The sequence below is a fragment of the Tachyglossus aculeatus genome, chromosome X2 (assembly GCF_015852505.1).
Source record: "Tachyglossus aculeatus isolate mTacAcu1 chromosome X2, mTacAcu1.pri, whole genome shotgun sequence".
In the NCBI taxonomy this organism is placed as follows: domain Eukaryota; kingdom Metazoa; phylum Chordata; class Mammalia; order Monotremata; family Tachyglossidae; genus Tachyglossus; species Tachyglossus aculeatus.
The window spans coordinates 8,935,314-8,956,216 of NC_052100.1; the positions used below are offsets into that span (position 1 = coordinate 8,935,314).

The window sequence follows — 20,903 nt, forward strand, 5'->3', positions numbered from 1 at the left end:
TTTTTCATGCCAAACAATGAATACATTTGGGATCCTGGCTCCTAAGGCGACCGGCCAAACTAAATTTAGACTCAGTGTGGGGACTGCCCACTCTTCACGTTACTCCTAAAATGGCTACTCCCAAATCAAGCCTACTACCTTCTCTCTTCACTGACCCGTTCATAAAACATGGTCAGACTCCCAAGCTGCCCTGAGGTGGTTTTATGATTGCCAAAATGTTTTGAGAGCGCCAGGGGCAAATAGCGTGAACAATCCAGAAAGCTTCTCACCTCAATCTTGTTCAGCAGGTCCTCGTAGCTGACGTCAGGATTATTCTGAAGAAATTCAACAACTATTTTGCTCATATAGATCTTCTCCTGCATTAGCGCAAAGATGGGAGCATATTCTTCACTGGGGTCCATCAGAATGTAGTCAGCAAATGCTGAAAGGGAAGACGGGAAGTTGTAACGGAAAGACAGACGGTCACAACTGTAGCTATGCTTATATGTATAAAAAAAAAGTTACAACCCAAAATGCTGCTTAAATACAAAATCAACACTTCTGGGCTAGGAAATATCCTAAAAAATGAACAACGGCAAAGGGATGGGCCAAAATCTCATCAGTTAATCAACAGTATTCACTGAGCACCCACTGTGTGCACAGCACCGTACTAAGCCCTCAGGAAAGGACCATAGAATAGGCATGATCTCTGCCCTCAAGAATCTTATAATCTAGCGAGGAAAGACCCTAAAATAATAATAATAATAATGGCATTTATTAAGCGCTTACTATGTGCAAAGCACTGTTCTAAGCACTGAGGAGGTTACAAGGTGATCAAGTTGTCCCACGGGGGGCTCACAGTCAATCCCCATTTTCCAGATGAGGTAACTGAGGCACAGAGAAGTGAAGTGACTTGCCCGAAGTTACACAGCTGACAATTGGCAGAGCTGGGATTTGAACCCCTGACCTCTGACTCCAAAGCCCGGGCTCTTTCTACTGAGCCATGCTGCTTCTCACAGAGAGGAGGAAATGAGAGTACAAAGATATGGATCTACATGCTATGGTGTGCGTGGGGGGAGGGGGGAACTCAAGGGTTTTGGTAACAGCGAAGTGCTGAAATAGTTGGCGGGGAGATAGAGTGGGGAAGAAGAGAAATTCATCAGGGAAGCTTTTTGGAGGAGATGGGATTTCAGAAAGTCTTTGAGAATGTGCAGAGAAGGGGTCTGGTGGATGGGGAGCGAGATCCAGGCAGCGGGGAGGGCATGAGCAAGAGGGATGTGGTGGAAGGGAGGAGAGCAGAGCCCGATGAATAGGTCAGCCCGGGAGGAATGAATCATGCGAGCTGGGGTGAGGTGGGAAGAGAGTGGAAAAATAATTGTGGCAACTGTTAAGCGCTTACTACGTGCCAAGCCCTGGGGTAGATACAAGATTAGTCAGGTCCCACGCGGGGCTCACAGTCTAAGTAGGAGGGAGAACAGAGGCCGAATCCCCATTTTGCAGATGAGGGAACTGAGGCCCAGTGATGTGACTTGCCCCAGATGAGACCTCAGCTGAGCGGCAGAGCCAGAATTAGAACCCAGATCCTCCGACTCCCAGGCCCGGGCTCTTTCCCCTAGACCACCCTGCTTCTAAACACGAGAGCTGATCGTGTCCCTTAAAGGCGACGGTCAAGAGTTTCTACTCGATGCAGAGAGGAATGGGCAACAAGTGGAGGTTTTGAGGGGTGGAGGGACGTGGACAGGACGTTTTAGAAAGACGACCTGGGCATCAGAGTGGAGTAAGGACTGGAAAGAGGAGAGGGACCGGCGAGGAGGCCAATACGGTAGTCAACCTGGCATATGACAAGAGCCTGGACCGGCGTGGTGGCCGTTTCGGATGGAGCGGAAGGGGAGGGTTCTGGAAATGTAGTAGAGGACGAACCAGCAGGACTTGGCACCAGACCGAATACCGGGACTGAAAGAGAGGGAGAAATCACGGCTCATGCCGAGGTTTCGGGCTAGAGAGACAGGGAGGGTGGCCATACTGCCAGCTGGGATGGAAAAGTTAGGGGGAGGAAAGGATTTGTGAGGGAAGGTGAGGAGTTCCGTTAAAAGGATTACAAAAGTAGCTAGGTGCACGAGCGGGAACTCAATAATTCAGGAAGAGCTTTCACTCCGAGGTGAAGCCTCTAAATAGATCCCGGAGGACAGGCGTGTGGGTGGAGAAGGCTTCAACCCAGTATACGATGGGATTCGCTTCTATTTTGAGTTTGGTTTCTAATTTGAACTGAATGAAGATGTGGCCTTCTCCTCCCCTGCAGGCCATCTTCACAATACCATTTAGAGAAGAGGAGGGTTCGTCTTCTGCCCGTCATTATTCAGTTGGAAAAGAGGCCCCGAGGAATGAGTCGCTCAGCAAAAATATAAGTGGATACCGATACATCTCATTGTTTGCTGGAGAACAGGAATAATGCTAAACGTCCAGAAAACACATTGACTATTTCGAAACCATCCTTCGAGATGAGCCAGACCTAGAAGGAGGACTTGGTGAAAGGTTTCGGATGACTAATATGACTCTTCAATGGTCAGTAGCTAAAAGTCAAATTTACCAACCTCCATGTCTCTCGCCCTCCACTTAAAACACTCATCATCGACATCAACTGTATTAACTAAGTGCCTATTCTGTGCAAAGTGCCATATTGGGTGCTTGGGAAATAGGCAGTAGAAGAAAAAAAAATAAATACACCCCCCTCGCCCTCATCTTGAGTTCACAATTAAACGGGAGAGACTCACCTGTAGTGAAGCCAATCAAGGCTTTCTCTCCCCCATCAAAGCCAGTGATCCACCACGCATTTATGGGGCCCAACTTTTTGGCTCTAACCCCACCTAAAAGAAAGAACAAAAATGTAAGAGTGAAGTAAACACATTTACAGCATTTCCTTGTTTTTCCTTTTAGGGGCAAGAAAAGGCAACACACAACTGTGGCTTGTGCCACTGTGCAACTGTGCACAACGGGAGTTGTGCAAGGTCCCCTGAGTCCAGTGGAAGACCGGTTATTCCCAATTCAGGTTAAATTCAATCATCGCTATGCAAACACAGTCTGCAGTAATTTAGCACACAAACCCAAAAAAGGACAGCCATTCTGCTGAGCCACTTACTAAACGGAATAAAATTCCAAACTGGCGATCAGAACTCCTAACGATCCGGCAAAGCGTCACCAGGTCTTTGAATTCTAAATCATGGAAACCCAGTGACTAGATATGTAAATAACTGGGAAAAACCGTCTATAAACTCTTACCATCCAGACAAGGATTGTCATCATAGATCGGCTTCACCGCGCCACTGAAGTAGAGCTCTATATTCTTCTCAATGAGGCCGGTATCAAACGGGCACAGATGGCCCCGCTTATCGTAAACGCTGTAGCGGAGAGGGAAGAAAATGTAGCGTACTAGATGGATTATTTTCAAATAACTATCCTAACCTCCTCATCCCCGTATTCATCGAGTGCCAGCTACAGGTTGTACTCCACTGGGCCTTGAAGGAGTTTCCCAAAGGCGGCAAAGATGACGGACTTACAATGAAACGCAAAGATGAGGAAAATATCGACACGAACACAGGAAGCTACTTACAATATAAGAACTTAATTGTTTATCAGGAGCGACGCGTACACTCGGATGGTTGCAGCAAGTTACGTGAGTGGGGTCGAGGAAAGGCTAATTAGGGAAAGCATCGTGCTGGAGGTGGGCTTTTGGGAAATCGCTTAAGGAGGACAGGGCAAAGCAGCAGATATGGGTACCCCAGTAAATCAACGGTATTTATTGAGTGCTTACTGTGTGCAGAGCACTGTACTCAGCGCTTGGGAGAGTACAATACAACAGAGTGGGCAGACACACTCCCTGCCCACAAGGAGCTTCCGGTCTAAAGGGGGCCCAAGTAATGGGCCTGAGGCAGGGGAGGGTCACATGCAGTGGACAGGAAGAGGTTAGCTGGGGCCGATGCCTTCAATTGCATCAAATCTTAGAACTGGATTCTCCCCCATAACACATCAGGTTCCCATAAATTCCTGCAGTCATTGTGTTCAATCAGCTACAACTCTTCTTCTTTGGAGAGAGTCCTATTGAATGTTAAATGTCCGCTGGCTTTGAGGTAAAGCTGCAAAGCTTACTTGGGCTTTAAACGTCTTCCTTCACAACCTTTAAAGCGGTTTGTCCGATGGCCTTGAACAGACTGATTAAAGTCCACTTCAAATGAGCATTTCATAATGCCAGATCTTTAAATAACACTTGGAAAATTAGGAGGTTACAAAGGTACACGAAAAAATCTCCATCAAAATAGGTTATTATTGGTACATATAAGACGGCACTATTTGAACATGTAACTATTATGCTTTTTAAGCACCGTTTTAAAATAGATTTATGTTGTTTTTGTCCATTTACTTCTCCTCCCTCACTGACTCTCACTCCCACTGCCCCCCCCCCAAACTGATCCGGGCTTTTAACTCCTTCCTGAAACCCTCAGTGCCCCAACCTCTGCCCCTGATGAATCTGCCAACTATTCTGACAAAGTTGCAACCACCCGACAGGAGCTCCCTGAAATCTCTCCCTCACCTCCCCAGCTCCCTCCCACCCCAACATCCACTGTCTCATCCTTTTCAACGGTGATCTCAAGAAGAGATCGCACACCTGCTTTCACAATCTCCCCATTCCACCTTTACCTCCGACTCCATCCTGTCTCACTTCTAAAAACGCTTTGTCGAAAATGAATCCTTCCCCGAAGGCCATCTTCAACTTCAACTGCTCACTCTCTGACAGCTACTTCTCTGCCTTCAAACACGCTCGGTTCAGCTCAGCCTAAAGAAACCTCCTCTGGACCCCGCTGCATGATCCAGCTATTGCCCCGTCTCCCTCCCTGGCCTTCTCCAACCGGCTTCATTCACCCCAGAACCGCTCTCTTCAAGGGCCCCGAAGACCACCCTCTCGCCAAATACAACAGATTCTACTCCATCCTAATCTCCCTTGACCCTCTTGGCTGCCTCTGACTTTGTGGACCCCAACTTTTCCTGGACACACCACCTAATCTTGGTTTCTCTCCTGGCTCTCCTCCCTCTTTGCCAGTCCTCAGTCTCTTTCACCAGCTCTTCCTCTGCCTTCCACTCCCTCTGTGAGTATCCCTCAAGACTCTGTTCTGACTCCCCTTCTCTTCTCACTTACTCCTTCGGGGTGCTCATCCACTCAAACAGCTTCAACTTCTATCTCTATGAGGTTGACTCCCAACATCTCCCTCACAACCCGGACCTCTCTCCTTCTCTGCAATTTCACATTTCCTCCTGCCTTCAGGACATCTCTATAGGGATATCCTGCCAGCACCTCAAGCTCAATTATTATTATTATTATTATCTGTCCCAAACCAGACTCCCAAATCCTTTCCTCCGCCTCACCTTTCCATCAAGTGACACACCACCATCTTTCCCATCTCCCCAGCCCCAAATCTTGGCATTGTCCTTGATCCCTCCCTCTCTCAACACTTGTTGGTTCTCCACATTTCTAGAATCCACCCCTTCCTCTCCATCTAGTCTTCACACCGATGAACCAGGCACTTGTCACATCCCGACTCAACTACTGACTGCATCAGCCTCCTCACTGACGTCCTTCGTTCTGCTGCCCAGATCATTCTTCATTCATTCAATCGTATTTATTGAACACTTACTGTGAGCTTGCCTGCATCTTCCTCCCCTTTCATCTCTGACAAACCACTGCTCTGCTCACCTTCAAAGCCTTTCTGAATCATACCTCCTTCCCCAATTTCTCGCTAATTTCCTCAACTGCCATTTCAGCATTTCCACATCACCGAAACTCTCGTGTACTCACAACCCGCCGTGGTACATCCCTATACATTCTTACTTCCTCCTATCTGTAATTTATTTTAGTGTCTGCTTCCCCCGGCTAGACTGAGAGTTCCTTGGGAGCTGGGGCTGTGTCTATTCATTCTACTGTCCTCTCTCAAGTGCTTAGTACCGTGCTCTGCCCACAGTAGGCACTCCATGAAGACTATTGATTGAATTTTTTCTGGACCTTGAGAACACAGCAACTATCTTTGTATTATGTGAGACCACACTTCATTTGGCACTCTTCGCCTTAAACCTGGTTTCACGGACCCAATTAAGAGCGTCACCCACAGAATGGCAGCGTATCACTCCTCATAGATAGGAAAACCCAGTGTATTTAAATTGATATCCAGTTAACGTCCATCTTGGAGCTCTTCTTTCCAATACTTACAGCCTTTCATCTGCATCTCAATGAACCTCAAAACTCACACAAGACACAATCCACCCCAATTCCCCCAAGCAGTCTGCGTTACCTGAAGGACGTTACTTTGTGTTGGGGGAGATCTTCATAACTTTCAAAGCCATCTTCATTGGCGTCAAAAATGGATAGCCGTTCATCTGTCAGCATCTCTGGTTCATCCAGCTGGGGGACATTTAAGAGTTATTTGCATGGCCCAAGAAACTGAACAGGGGGAGGAACAAATGAATGAGGGGTCGTGAAACTTACTGCATCATCGGGATCCCCCTGAAAATACTTCAGGTCAGGGTCATCCAGATACTGCCTGCAATCCATACACTTGGGAGGAGTGGTCTGCAAGAAGCACCAGAAGAGTCAGTTTTCAGGAAGCGCTACATCAGAAACCAAGCACCATCAAACAAACCCTCCTAAGCTAAAAGGGGCCCTCTTCTTCAAGCGGCAGCTCATGGGCCCCGGGAAAAATCATGCCCGCAATTTGCGGCCTGCCACTGGACAAAGCCGCATGCAGATGGCATAGGGGAGTTTGGGGGTGAGCTTTGGAAATCTGGGCCCAGTGAATCCTGGTAGAACAATTATTTAGGCGATGCCTCCGGTTCCTGAGGCAAGAGGGATAATGTTTAAGTCATTTACCGCCCAACCATCGACACCTCCCCTCTCTCCCACCGGCCACCATTCATGGAGATGATGAGATTTTGAGATGATGGCCCCATAACGCTGACAGGGGGACCTACTGTTTGAGCTCCTACACTAGGATCTATAAACAGCAGTGACGGCTACAGCATTGAAACTAGAATGACTGACGTGCAATTCCACTCCTCTGTTCAGCATTGGGAAGCAATGTGGCTCAGTGGAAAGAGGCCTTCCCAGACTGAGCCCCCTTCTTCCTCTCCCCCTCGTCCCCCTCTCCATCCCCCCGTCTTACCTCCTTCCCTTCCTCACAGCACCTGTATATATGTATATATGTTTGTACATATTTATTACTCGATTGATTGATTTTACTTGTACATATCTATTCTATGTATTTTATTTTGTTAATATGTTTGGCTTTGTTCTCTGTCTCCCCCTTATAGACTGTGAGCCCACTGTTGGGTAGGGACTGTCTCTATATGTTGCCAACTTGTACTTCCCAAGCGCTTAGTACAGTGCTCTGCACACAGTAAGCGCTCAATAAATACGATTGATTGATTGATTGATTTAAAAAAAAAGTCTGAAAGCTGTAAAAGCACGCTCTAAGGGAAGACTGCACAACTTACCTTTGCAGGCGGGACCATCTTAGCCCGAGTCTCCTCTTCTTTCATTTCCGACCTAGGCAAAAAGCACATGAAGAAAAGCAATGAAACCCTACAGCAATGGTCTCCTGCAAAACCTTGAGACCACAATCAACCTCTGCAAAGCCATGTAGCTGCAGAGCCTGAAACAGGGCTCGGGTTTCAGTTCTAACCCCAGCTCTGCCAGGGACTTGCTGGGTGGCAAGTCTCTCAACTGCTCCATGTTGCACCCTTGCAGGTCATGAGTAAACTGGAAGACCTGCCCCCACTTTAGTTTGATCCAATGGGAGAAGTGCTTTGTAAAAAAAAAAAAAAAAAAAAATCACTTTCGTAGGGGGGACAGAGGCGAGAAAAATCACATTTTTGAAAGGAACCAGCAAGCATAATAGCCATTGTGTTCATCTCAACCTGGTTCGAGGCAAAGTCTCACTCTACTCAGCTTTACGAGGATTCACCCCCAAGCATTAGAAATAAGAGTCTGGCCCAAGAGTCTGGAACAGAACAAGAGAGGTAATTTCCACTGACTCCCTATTCAATTCTGGCTCACACAGAGCTGATGTGTGGACACCGTAATAAATCACTTTATCACCACCCTTTGCGCAAGACCAAAGCACCCAGAGTCATTTCATTAACTACCCATGACAACACAAAACATTCAATATCCCTACCCTTCTTTGGCTTCAATTTTAATTCTCTTTTCCTCTTGCTCCTTAAAGGAAAAAAAAAAAAACAAAAACAAAAAAAAAACCAAGAATCACTAAAACTGAAAATGGCAAACTCAATAAGAACAAAAGATTGAAGCCAGAGCCATCATCAAAAACATTTATTAAGGGTCATTTGTTTGTGGCACCAGAGGCCACCCTCCCCTCCTCCCATTACCACCACCAAAGTGGCAATCCAGAATAGAAATCCTCTTCAGAAAGGGTCCAGTTCCAACGTCATAATCACTCTCTCAAATTGGTAACACCCTGCTTTTTGACATAAGGCACTGCACAGCTTTGCTCAATCCTCAAGTTAGCCCCCGCTCAGTGCTGCAAGTTTGAGATCCACCTCAAGGAAGGCCATTCCAGGAAATTCTTGATTTGCAAACACAAAAAAAGCCAGGACCACCTCTACGCGAATGACTCGGAGATCTACCTCCTGAGCCCGGACTTCTCATCTGACCTGCGATCCCTCACCTCCTCCTGTCTCCGGGACATTCCGTTTGGATGTCGGCCGCCACCTCAAACTCAACGTGGTTGCTAAAGCTGACCTGGTCATCCTGGACCCCAAATCCATTCTTCCTCCTCCTCCACTTTCCCATCTCTGTCAAGAACGCCACCATCCTCCATGTCCCAGAAGCCTGCAACCCACATTCGCTCTACCGCCAAATCCTGCCAATACTTCCTACGCACTTCCCGGATCCGCCCCTTCCTCTCTACCTAAACGGCCAGTCCAATCTCTCGTCATATTGTATCGGCCTTCTCCCAGCCCCTCTCCCCCTCCAACCCATATTTCACACTGTGGCACACTTCACCTTCTTGAAGCCTCATTCAGCATACATCTCTCCTCACTCCTCAAAATCCTACTTTGGCTTGCCTGGAACTTCCTCCCTCCCCAAATGTGTCAGATCGCCAGCCCTCCCCACACTCAAAGTCCTCCCTAAAATCCCACCTTCAACAGGCCTTCCCCGCTTAATCCCCAACACCCCAAAAACCGTTCAAACCCACCAGCCATTTCTAAGACTTATGGCATACATCCATCCTCAGCTGTTTTTTTCAACTGGGCATTTAATTATTCACTTTGATGATACTCTAGCTGTTTAAGTATTTCTACATCTGTTGTCTCCCCCACTGGAGTGGAAGCTTCCTGTGAACAGGGAATGCGTCACTTCTTGGTTCTGAACTTCCAGAGCGCCTGGTACAGTGCATTGCACCAAGAGAATATTTAATAATCAAAAGTATTTATTGAGCACCTACCGTATGCAGAGCACTGTACTAAGTGCTTGAGGGAGTTCAAATGACTTAGGATACACAGTCCCTGCCCTCAAGGAGCTTACAATCTAGCAGGGGAGATAGACACAAATAAATCACAGATAGGAGGATGCATTAGAGCATGAAGAGCATGAAGAGGGTGCAAGTGCCCAAGAGCTCAGGTGGTACTGAAATGGCAATCTCGGGGGGGGGATCAGAAAAGGAGAAATGAGTAATTAATCGAAGCAGGACCCCCGATGTGATTTCAGAGGGCTTAGAAGATGGGGAGAGAGCAGTGGTCTGTCAGACACGAAATGGGAGGGAGTTCCAGGCATGGACCAAATGGTCAGCAGTGGAAGAGATAAGAGTGGGACACGGTGAGTAGGCTGGCTTGGGAGAAACAAAGATTGCAAGCTGGAGTGCAGTGTGAGAAGAGAGGGAATAAATGGGGGAGAGGGAGAATCTGACTGGCTTAAAAAAAAAAAAAATAAACAGTCATGAGTTTCTGCTTGCCGCAGCAAGGAGTGGGCACCCACTGGAGGTTTTTGAGGAGCAGAAGACATGTACAGTGCAGAATGGTGTTTTATACAGATGATCCAAGCAGCGGAGTGGAGTATGGATCGGAGGGAGGAGAGACTAGGGGCAGGGAGGCCAGCGAGGAGGCTGTTGAAGTAGTCCAGATGGGATACGACAAGGGCCTGGACCGGTATGGTGGCTGTCGGAATAGAGAGGAGGGGCCAGATTTTGTGCTTTGCTCGAGCCGGCAACAAACCAGCTACCTAAAGATATTAATACTACAGCTACTGCAATGGGGAGATTCAGTGACTCAACAGTTAGGCTCTCTAGAATAGTTCTCATTTAACCACCATTACCTCAACGGTGAATATTAACTTGCATGTCTGGTCAGTAGGACAGGTCTTGAGAACTGATATTCGTCAATGACTAAACCACCGCATTAACTCTAGGTCTCTTGCCGATTAGTTCCAGCCATTATATTGGAGGACCCAATAGCCAAATCTCATGGTTGGATACAGGTGGTCTCCTTCAGCACACTCCCAGTTAACCTCCATTCAGACCTCTCTGCTGCACCTCTGTCCCCCACCCGCCAAAGTGTTATTGACTGTGCCACACCCCTTCACCTCCCACACTGCCAACCCTACTGCCAGAACAACAGCCAAAGCACCACAGCAGGACGTGTTTGCTCCTGGAGGACCAGTGACATCAGCTATAAGGGATGGATGGGACTTTTGGGCAACTGGCTTGAAATATTTTCAAGGGAAAACAAGTAGCTGTTTCCCAAAAACCTGTCAAAGAGGACAGTTTCCAAGCCAAAAAATTAAAAAGAAAAGATGCAGCTCAGGGTCAAATGGTGGAGCCCACTATTCAAAAAGACAGTGCGTGTTCAGTTCCTAATGTCAAAAGTGAACCTCCAGCTCAGTCTACCTCTTCCCCCAAAAGTGTGTATGAAAAGAACATAGCAGTCGAGATATTTTGATAGCTCACCTTCTCTTCAGTATTCTCTTCCTCCTTTTCCAGATTAACTTCCTGCTTTATTTCACCATTCACCTCCTCTGACTTCCTTTTATTTGTTCTAATACATTCAAAGTGAAACAAAACATGCCTTTACTTTAGATGGAACCAACTTCTTCAAGACTTCACCAACAAGATGACCCAAAAGCTCAAGAGAAGTCAAAAGTTCAGTAGCTGCCACTGAGCACTTGGCAAAACGAGCTCCACTCATTTGATAGTTGACTGCCCTCCCATTCAGCCGGATGAAGAGTCATTTCATAACTTGCCTTCCCTAGCGCCAAAAGACCGACAGTCACTGCCAGATCGGGTCCAGCTACAGCATCACTCGAGACTGTGACGGTACTGAGGGGAGAGACCCTGGCTTCCTGCGTTACCTCAAATCTGGGAGGGAAGGGCAGCAGGAAGGGGAACAAAAAAATCTGGAGGCAGGGGATCGCCCCCCGCTCGTCCCCCGGCCCTCCATTCCCAATAGCTGCTGAGACCAGCCCCCACAAATTAGAAGGAAATTGAGACCAAATGCCAGATGCCGCTAGTTCCTACATATTCAACTCAGAATCAAAAGGATCCCTGGAGGGGGAAAAAAAATCAAAATAAACACTGAAATGCCTTCCACCAATAGGTCCCAACTCCATGGGAGCAAGGAGGAGGGCTGGCCCCGGGACTTTTTGAGCTGGACCCCCCAAACCTCACTCACCCCCAGGTCTCTTACGAGATCAAAGACTGACCAAGATCTGAAATGGCAGCTTTCTGGCCTGTTCACTCTTTGAGGCCTACCCCCTTCCCTGTCCCCACCCCTCTCTAAAAATTACCCACCCACCCACCCCTTCACCCTCCTTTTGGCATTTATGCTTTTACCCATGTTCACAAAAACGAAAGGAAATGATAAAAGAATAAAAAGTAATGTCACTGGTGGAAGAAAAATTGTGTCACAGAACATACTGACCCTTTAGAAAACAGGGATAGGATGGTAGGCTGCTTGCCCGAACTCCTTGTAACCCTTGAGCTTGCTGGAGATTCTATGTGAAAGAAAAATATATATATATATATATATGTATATTTCATTACCGGTGAAAAAACATTTAATTTGGTTGAGCAGTTCTTAAAATATAAAAACCATGACTAGAACAGTGAGAGCGACCTCATAGCTAACTACTAGCTGAAGGAGAACTTAGTCTTGAATGAGGAAACCGTAACAAATAATAAAGAGGGAAGAGCTTGATACTCGGGAAAAACTGAACATACTAGGGGATCCACTCATTAGCCATGAAGATGGATATCCTAGAGGGTAGCCCTGACAGGCTTCCTCCAAGCACCCTGGTACCACTATCGGAGAAGTCCTGGACTGGAGCGACCCACTGTCTGACCTATGATGACTGTCTTACTCAGAGCCTGATGTTCTCTTGTCACTCCTTAGGTTAGAAATCCTTTGTCCACTCAGCTCACCGTTTTACAGAAAAAGGAAGCAGAAGCAAATTTTTAAAAAACTCTTAAGGTGAAGGAAGCCTCCTCTCCGGTTCTGACTTCGTAAAATGGAGTGATCACTTGTGTCACACTATCACACGGGTGGCAGAACACTCTTCAAAATCGAAATGCAGATATCCAATTTAGACTCCACCTAAACAGTTGGATGCAAATTCTAAATGGTCGCTGGATAACAGTAAATCTCCCTCCGTCCAAAACGCACACAAACACGGACTTGGTCAGTCAAGTCTATTCGGACTGCTCTTGGTTCTAGCAAGAGCCTGGGATTTCTCATATTTGCGCAACTTGATGCTAAAACAGAATTAAACTGCCCTCCACCACAAATCAAGACTCTGGAATACATGTTTTAGATAGAGCTTTCTGGGTCTTCACAATTCCTTCCTAAAACGACTCATCCCAAATGACTGAAACTCGGGGATGTTTCCCACAGGGAAGCAGCATGGCCTAATGAAAAGAGCCTGGGCGTCTGATCTCCCAACCTCCTGCCTCTCCCCACTTCAGTCTATACTCCATTCTGCTGCCCGGATTATCTTTCTACAGAAACGTTCTGGGCATGTCACCCCTCTCCTCAAAAATCTCCAGTGGTTGCCTAACAACCTCCGTATCAAGCAAAAACTCCTCATTCTCGGCTTCAAAGCTCTCCACTATCTTGCCCCCTCCTACCTCACCTCCCTTCTCACCTTCTACAGCCCAGCCCGCACACTCTGCTCCTCTGGCGCTAACCTTCTCACTGGGCCTCGTTCTCGTCGACCCCTGGCCCATATCCTACCTCTGGCCTGGAACGCCCTCCCTCCTCAAATCTGCCAAACTAGCACACCTCCCCCCTTCAAAGCCCTACTGAAACTCACCTCCCTCCAGGAGGCCTTCCCAGACTAAGCCCCCCTTTTCCTCTGCTCCCCCTCCCCATTGCCCCCACTCACTCCCTCTGCTCTACCCCCCTCCCCGCCGTGTTTTTGTGTGTGTATATATGTACATATTTGCAATTCCATTTATTTTATTAATGAGGTGATAATTATGTAATTATCTATAATTCTATTTATTTATATTGATGCTATTGATGCCTGTTTACTTGTTTCGATGTCTGTCTCCCCCCTTACAGGCTGTGAGCCCTTTGTGGGCAGGGATTGTCTTTGTTGCTGAATTGTACTTTCCAAGTGCGTATACAGTGCTCTGCACACAGTAAGCGCTCAATAAATATGATTGAATGAATGAATGAATCAGAGACCTGGGTTCTAATCCTGACTCTGCCACCTGTCTGCTATGTGACCGTGGGCTCGTCATTAAACTTCGTCTGTAAAACGGGGATTAAATCCTACTCTCTCCCACTTAAAGACTGTGAACTCCGTTTGGGACACAGACAATGTCCAACCTGATTGTCTCGTATCTGCCCCAGTACTTGGTACAGTGGTTGGCACATAGTAAATGCCGAACAGGTACAATTTTTTTTTTAAGTAACGTGAATTTTTAAGCATTATTACTTTTATTTTCTCCATTGGATTTGCTTCTTCTGGGTTTGCGGGGTTTGGACCCAGATGTCGAAGGTGATACGGCCGCTTCCTCCATATCCACTGTACTATCGTCTTCCACGTCAAGGGCGCTTTTCTCCAAATCCTCGTCGCTGACATAGGCGCCATTTTCTGACCAGCCGTTCAATTTCTGATTGTGGGCATGATCGCCATTTTCCACTGACAGTTCATTATGGAGCAGGGCTTTCACTCTGGCCAGGTATCCTTCCTGTGGAAGAAACGACCCGTAGCTGGGAAAGCAGCTCACCAGACCAAAAGACTATCCTTCTCCCCTCTCCCTCCCCATAAACGAGCCAGTAACAGGCCACGAGGGGAGGAGCATGGGAACCCAGGGCCCACACGCCACAACTCGGGAAGAAAGGTTGAATTCTGGAAAAATGACCTACCTCAGAAAGCTCCTCTTTATGCAGCTTGGCCTCCAGAGCATTCAACTGATTCTGTACATCTGCTTGCAGAAAACCGTGCAATAGGCTCAATTTCTCCTTCACGCACTCCTAAGGAAGGGGGAGAAATGCGCTGATTTAGAGCATGGGCCTTTCAGGGCACAGTTGCAAATGGGTAACAACAGCATGAAAAAAAAAACACCTTAGCGACTTAATAAACTGAAGAAATCCTTAGGCAAATTAACACTCAAGAACCATAATGCTACTATCTGCCATACGACAGCAATGTATAGTGGTATGAGAGCCTATCCGTTCAGAAAGGAACAAAATTCTCTGGGAAACCGGACAAACTTCTGGAAGCAGACATTCTGCGGGCAGTGGGGGGGAGGGAAGGAGAGAATGAGACAAAGACTGCGGAAATTCCTGAACAAAAATCTGCATGTGAAGACTTAGTGGGTTAGGTTAGTTGACCCGGGGAAGTCAAATTCATTTCAGAAAATAAGAATTTCCTGAAATCACAATTAATGCCAGAACATTCAGACAAGTGCCCAAATTCTCAATAGTGTTCCCTCTGGAACAGAAGTTCTCATCGATGAGAAAGAGCTAATCAGACATCAACATATGTAATAAATCAACTTTAAAGTATAAAACCAAAAAACTTGGCTCTATATTATTACCTATTCAGACTATTATTAGACTATTCGACTATTATTACCTTTTCAGTCCGACTATCCCCATCTTCTTCCAAGTCTTTAAGCCTGAAAGGAAATAAATGTTTGTTTAAAAAACTATCTTTCCTTTTTTTTCTTGTTAGCACGACTGCAAAATGAGTCTGTGCCTCTATAGTCAAGGAAGAAAATGGAAATGAATTTTTAACGTATCACATTTGGGAGCTGGATCTACCCAAAATGGGAGACACCCTTTGGAGAGGTGACCCAAACCACCAATCCCCATTCCCCACAAATTCTCCAGAGGCCGGAGAATCCCACAGCGGTCTTTTCAGCAAAACAAAACACACACGTACACACTCTTCACCATCAGTGGCATTTTCTTCAGGTACGAAGGGCAACCACATATATGTATATTTATGTACGTTTTCAATTAAAACAACAAATCAACTCGAACAGAGGGATAAACATCTCAGTTAAGTCTCTGTCTTCTGAACTCAAAAGGTGATGCCAGCATGCCCGGCTTAGGGCGACTCATCAGCACTACTGAAAACCAACACACATTCTTCCGCTAGTGAGAAACAGTGTGGTCTAGTGGATAGAGCATGGGCCTGAGAGACAGAAGGACCTGGATTCTAATCCCGCCTTTGCCACTTGTCTGTTAGGTGACTTTGGGCAAGTTGCTTAATTTCCTCTGTGCCTCATCTGTAAAATGGGAATTAAGACTGTGAGCCCTATGTGGGACAAGGACTGTGTCCAACCTGATTAGCTTGTACCTACCCCAGAGCTTAGTACAGTGCCTGGCAAACAGTTAGCGCTTAACAAATACCATTAAAAAATATATATATATTGTGGGATCTTCCCCTGGCCTCCCCCGCTTCCAAAGGGCCTACTGCACCACACAGCACGTGGTTACTCCATACTACTATTATCCTCTGGTGGTAGTGATGCTGGGGGGGGGGGGGGGGGGAGCAATGATATGAAATTTGTTGGTCGTTACTAATCCAACATGACAAAGCTCCAGAAAGTCTGGGAACTTCGAAAAACATTACCTAAATCCATTTAAGCAACTTTCTTCCACGCCCATGAAGATCAATTTCATCTTAAGCTTCTGCTAAGGGAAAACACATCTGGATGGTTCAGTTTACCTGAGCCTGCCAGCTAAAATCAATAACAGAAGTGAAACTCCCATGAAGTGTGAAATCGGCATTCAAATTCACCCGAAAGGTAGAATCTGAACACCAAAATACTAAACAAAATATTCTCCCTGCTGCTTCTCCGGGAAGTCTCTCCCCATCTCCTGGTTAAAGGAGAGAAGCGCACTTGCAGTTCCTTCTCACAAGCAACCATAAAATATTCAGCAATTGTTGGATACACGGACAAGCCGCACAAACGAGAAGCAACGGAAAGTCACTGAAAAGAGCACGTAGTTGCAGGCTACAGCTCTCTACCATCTAGATACGTTTGGGATCCACTCGGAGGGCCAGCAAAAAGACTAGGAAAACATTAACCAAATCCCCTTCAAGTTGTCCTGGATAAATGCTGCACAGCGCAGTTGCTAGCAACCACATGTAAGTTTCAACAAACATACAGAAGCACCAAATCCTGGGAGAGCTATAATTTGGGTGGATTATCAGGTTGAGAAACCCCCAAAATAAAAAAGGGGCATTGTTTGATTACCAGTAAAGTACCAGTTGATTACTCTTTTCACCCCAGGAAATAGTTAAAAACTGACTTTAATAATTTCAAAATCAATACATCCTTTTCACATGTACCAACTGGTCCCTAAAGAAGAAATTTACGCTTTTTGAAATGTTTTGGATACGCTCCTAGATGTTCAAGGATACGGCCTTAATCATTCACTTACACATTCTAAATAACTCTAAACAAAAACTTCTTATTTTGAAACGTAGCACTTTCTCTAGCCTCCAGAAATTAAAGCTCTGCTCATTTCAACCAAATCAACCGGTGCATATAAGCTTCTCATTTGTCTTCTTTTCTACCTGGCAAGGGCAGCAAGTTTAGCAACTTGCTCTTAGATTCAGTAATTTCCTGTCCTAAGCTATTTGAAACTCCTGAGGGTGAGTGTGCCGATTTGCATATTTAGCAAGATGTCCCGGGGGGAGGGGAGGAGAGGGAATATCCTCCCCGGGCCTATGTTTTCATAATGATACTTTGTTCCTCCAAGAAGCTCAAAGTACTTCATGTGTTTCCATTTCCGAGACAGGGGCCTAACATGCCCTCCTAGTCAGAAGAGGAACCCAAGTTGGAAATGAAGGCTCTTCCCTAGGTGTCCCCGCCAAAATCTGAATCAGTATCTCTTCACTGCTGTTTTGTAGACAGATGAGGTCATTAATAGCAACAATAATAATAACGATAGCAATAATAATAATATCTTCTAGGCAACTATTATGTGCTAAAGCATTGTACTCAGTGCTGGGGCAGGAAAAAGATAATCAGATCAGACCCAATCCCTGTCCCGCAAGGGGTTCACAATCTGAGGGACAGAGAAAGCGCAATTATTTTGTGCCTATTTTACAGACGAAGACACTGAGGCACAAAGAAGTAACTAGCCAGTGGTCACGCAGCAGGCCAATGGCAAAGCTGGAACTACAAGCCAGACTGCCTTCCCCTCAGTACACTCATGCCCCTTCCATTAGGTCATCCTGAAGCACTTTGGAAAATGGGGGTGGGTTCCTGGATTTGCCCAAATTCTCCCCCATTGTTTGTTTTTTTTTAAAGCGTTTACCTAGTGGAGACTACAAATGCCCTGACCCTGCCGGCTAATTCTTTAAACTCTCAAACTCTGAGCATCGGATTCACTTCTCCGGGCACACAAACTGCAAAGCTGGCTGTTGATACCCCATCTTCCACAGGGTGGAGAAACAAAAGATTCTCCAACACGAAACCTTCTAAAATACAAAATCCATTCATGCTTTCCACGCTATAACAACAACTAGACATCGTTTGTCCTTTCTGGTGTCATGACCCAGGCGACTTGTACGAAAGTATTTTAAATGTGCTTCCAGTTCCAACCTAACTCTGTTATACGTTAGAACTCGCGGCATTAGAACTTTGGTATTGTGTATTTTGAGGGCGTTCTTTCAAATAATCAGCTGGGAAAGTAGTCAAAGCCATCAAGGGCCTGCATTTAGCACACGGCAGATGAAAAGCGGTGGCCATCAACAACTAATTAATCGGGCCAGTTTCCTGAGGTAGGTATTATCCCATTTCCCAGATGAGAAAACAGGCCGTCTTGCTCCCGGCCACAGAGAGTCAGTCAGCCAGCTAAAACAGGCCTTGAGACACACCCCTAGCTCTAACCTCCAGACTATAGATTTAGACTTGTGGCCAAGCCATTTTTCTTTCCCGGTGTTCGTCTGAAGTTACACCCCTGGTCAATTTCAAAGTAAGATGATGATGGCGTCATAAGAAAACTCTCTTCACCACCCCCTGCCTGAAGACAGATGGGGCGGCCTCTTTTCACAGGAGTCCCCGAGAGAGGGCTATTTACAGTTATCTGAATTTCTTCGCCAACATCTTGCCGAGGTTGGATCCCGGGCAAACGAAAGTTCCAAGTTCCGACAACGACCCAAGTAGCTAAAAATGATTCTCCCTAGCACGTGACGGCATAACTTCTCCAGCACAACCCAAACCCAGCGGCCTGAATAAGAGCCCGCGGGCTCCCTAAGGAAAAGAATGCCAGGCAACAGTAGGCTTGGCACAGGAAGTATCCACCCTGGCAACGACCCTCGCTTTCCCATTCCTTCCCGAAGACGAATGTGGATACGTGATACAAAGTGTTTCAACTGGACGACAAAAGCGACTCAATGAAGCGTTTTGGCCCATGTCGCTTGAGGTGATTTTCAGGGGGCGGAGGACCAGGGCCAGGCAGATTGAATGCGGGGGAGGAGGGGATTCAGAGGCGAGGGGAGGATAAGACGCAGTGTTTTAGTTGACCCCGGGCCTTCCCGTTTCACCTGATGCCAAAACCTACCTCGAAATTGAATTTTACCACATGCCCTGGTTTGGCCCGGCCCACCGTTCGAGAGGGGGAAGGGTGGAGGGGTCGGGGATCCCAAAAAGGTCGCCCGGGGTCCAGTCCGAGGGAAATTCTCTACGGATTGGAGGGACTGGGAATGTCGGATCTAGGGGAGGTCTAGCCTGCCCGGGCGGCCTAAGGCCCCAGCGCACAAAGCCCTAGGGCGGGCGCTACGGCCCAGGCCGGCCTGGTGCCGGAAAGGGTGAGGAAAGGGCCACCGTGGAGGGCGGGGGAAGAGGGGAGCCCCAAACCCACTTCCTGCCGCTCTTTCTCGCCCCCTCCCCGAAATGCTGTGGACTCCGTCCGGGCCCCCCACCAGCCCTCATCCCCACGGGGTCCCGCACCTTCCTCGTGGCTTGGGGTTAGGGGAGGCCGCTTTCGGCCACCAACCCCAGGCCCCTCGGAGCCTCCACCGGGGGTTTTGGCGCCAAACGGTCCGCGGGGAGGCGGGACCAAGGGACGCGGGGGGACCGGGAGCCGCGGCGGAGGCCCGCGTGCACGGGAATCCCCTCACACACACACACACCCACCCCAGGCACCCCTTCTCGACAACTCCCCCCACACACCTTCCCGCTGTCAGTGCGGAGCGACCGAGCGAAGCCCGACCGACCTCCCCCCGCCACATTGGGGCTCTGCGAGTATCCCCCACGCCTCCCGGCCCGAGCAGCCCCCTCCTCCGCGGAACGGGGCGGGGGGGTCGGGGGGGACTGAGAGTGATGATAAAGGGCAACCACACGGACACCTACCGCCTCCGAACCTCCTCCGGCAGCGGGAGCGTAGGGACCGCGGTCGGGGCGGTGCGGGCTGGCATCGCGGGGGAGGCGGGGACCAGGACTCCGGGGCTCGGCTCCGTCTTCGCCTCGGCGGAGATGAACGCGCGGGCCGCCGGCTTTTCGCGCGGAAACCAGACCCCGGCGCGAGGGGAGGGGGAAGGGGTGGGAAACGGGGAGGGGGGCGGATCGGTGCGGGGAGCGGAGTGGACCATCCGAGGAGAGGAGGTGGGGTGGGAGCGGACGGCCCGAGCGAGGCGGCGAAGGCATGAACCATTCGCACGGGCCCGCGCGGGGGGGAACGGAAGGAAACGGAAGGTAGCACGAGGGCGGCTTTTCCGTTGTTCCACTCGGGGAGGTGGTTTGGCGACCCCGAGGTGGGGAGGTGGACTGTACCATGCCGGGGGGGGGGGGGACGCTGAACCGCTTCAACGGCCCCTCGCTGGAGGTGGAGGGGGCGGGATGTGCACAATGGCAGCCGTTGTGGAGGTATCTGTGGATCGACCGTCCGCCCGGTCCAGCGCATTAATGCTGCCCGCTTGGGGAGCAGCCGAAGGGTCCGAGGCCCATCCGCCCCCCCCCCCCCAGCACACACACTCCAGAATCGGACTCTGGGAAGGGGGGAAAAGGGATGCTGGAAGTCGGGAGCGAATCTGGTGTCGCCCATCAGATTTGGAGCCCCCCCAAACTGAGCTCCAGCCTCACGCCCCCCACCCGTTAATAGTAACTGTGGTTATTTGTTAAGTACTCCCTAAACAAAGAAGCGGCGTGGCTCGGTGGAAAAAGCACGGGCTTTGGAGGCAGAGGTCAGGGGTTCGAATCCCGGCTCTGCCACTTGTCAGCTGGGTGACTCGGGGCAAGTCACTTCTCTGGGCCTCAGTTACCTCATCTGGAAAATGGGGATTTAAGACTGCAGACTGCGAGCCCCCCGTGGGAGAACCTGATCACCTTGGAACCTCCCCAGCGCTTAGAACAGTGCTTTGCACATGGTAAGCGCTTAATAAATGCCATTATTATATAGTA

At 48.3% G+C, this 20,903-nt stretch overlaps 1 protein-coding gene across 2 annotated transcripts in view; it reads right to left on the reverse strand.

Annotated features, from left to right (window-relative positions):
• The window catches only part of DNMT1 (DNA methyltransferase 1), a 38,180-nt gene extending 18,176 nt beyond the window's left edge, over window positions 1-20,004 (reverse strand). Inside the window, exons 1-13 of one of the 2 annotated variants that reach the window (XM_038771118.1) lie at window positions 19,857-20,004; window positions 15,116-15,158; window positions 14,404-14,511; window positions 13,970-14,225; window positions 11,953-12,025; window positions 10,983-11,070; window positions 8,196-8,236; window positions 7,513-7,564; window positions 6,509-6,592; window positions 6,315-6,424; window positions 3,256-3,374; window positions 2,751-2,843; window positions 270-421 (exon numbers count right to left, since the gene is read on the reverse strand). In XM_038771118.1, the coding sequence (XP_038627046.1) occupies window positions 270-421; window positions 2,751-2,843; window positions 3,256-3,374; window positions 6,315-6,424; window positions 6,509-6,592; window positions 7,513-7,564; window positions 8,196-8,236; window positions 10,983-11,070; window positions 11,953-12,025; window positions 13,970-14,225; window positions 14,404-14,511; window positions 15,116-15,158; window positions 19,857-19,921 (1,284 nt within the window). In that variant the 5' untranslated portion in view covers window positions 19,922-20,004. The remainder of the gene's footprint in view (window positions 1-269; window positions 422-2,750; window positions 2,844-3,255; window positions 3,375-6,314; window positions 6,425-6,508; window positions 6,593-7,512; window positions 7,565-8,195; window positions 8,237-10,982; window positions 11,071-11,952; window positions 12,026-13,969; window positions 14,226-14,403; window positions 14,512-15,115; window positions 15,159-19,856) is intronic. The other variant, XM_038771119.1, reaches the window with a different exon arrangement.
• Window positions 20,005-20,903: the final 899 nt, after the last annotated feature.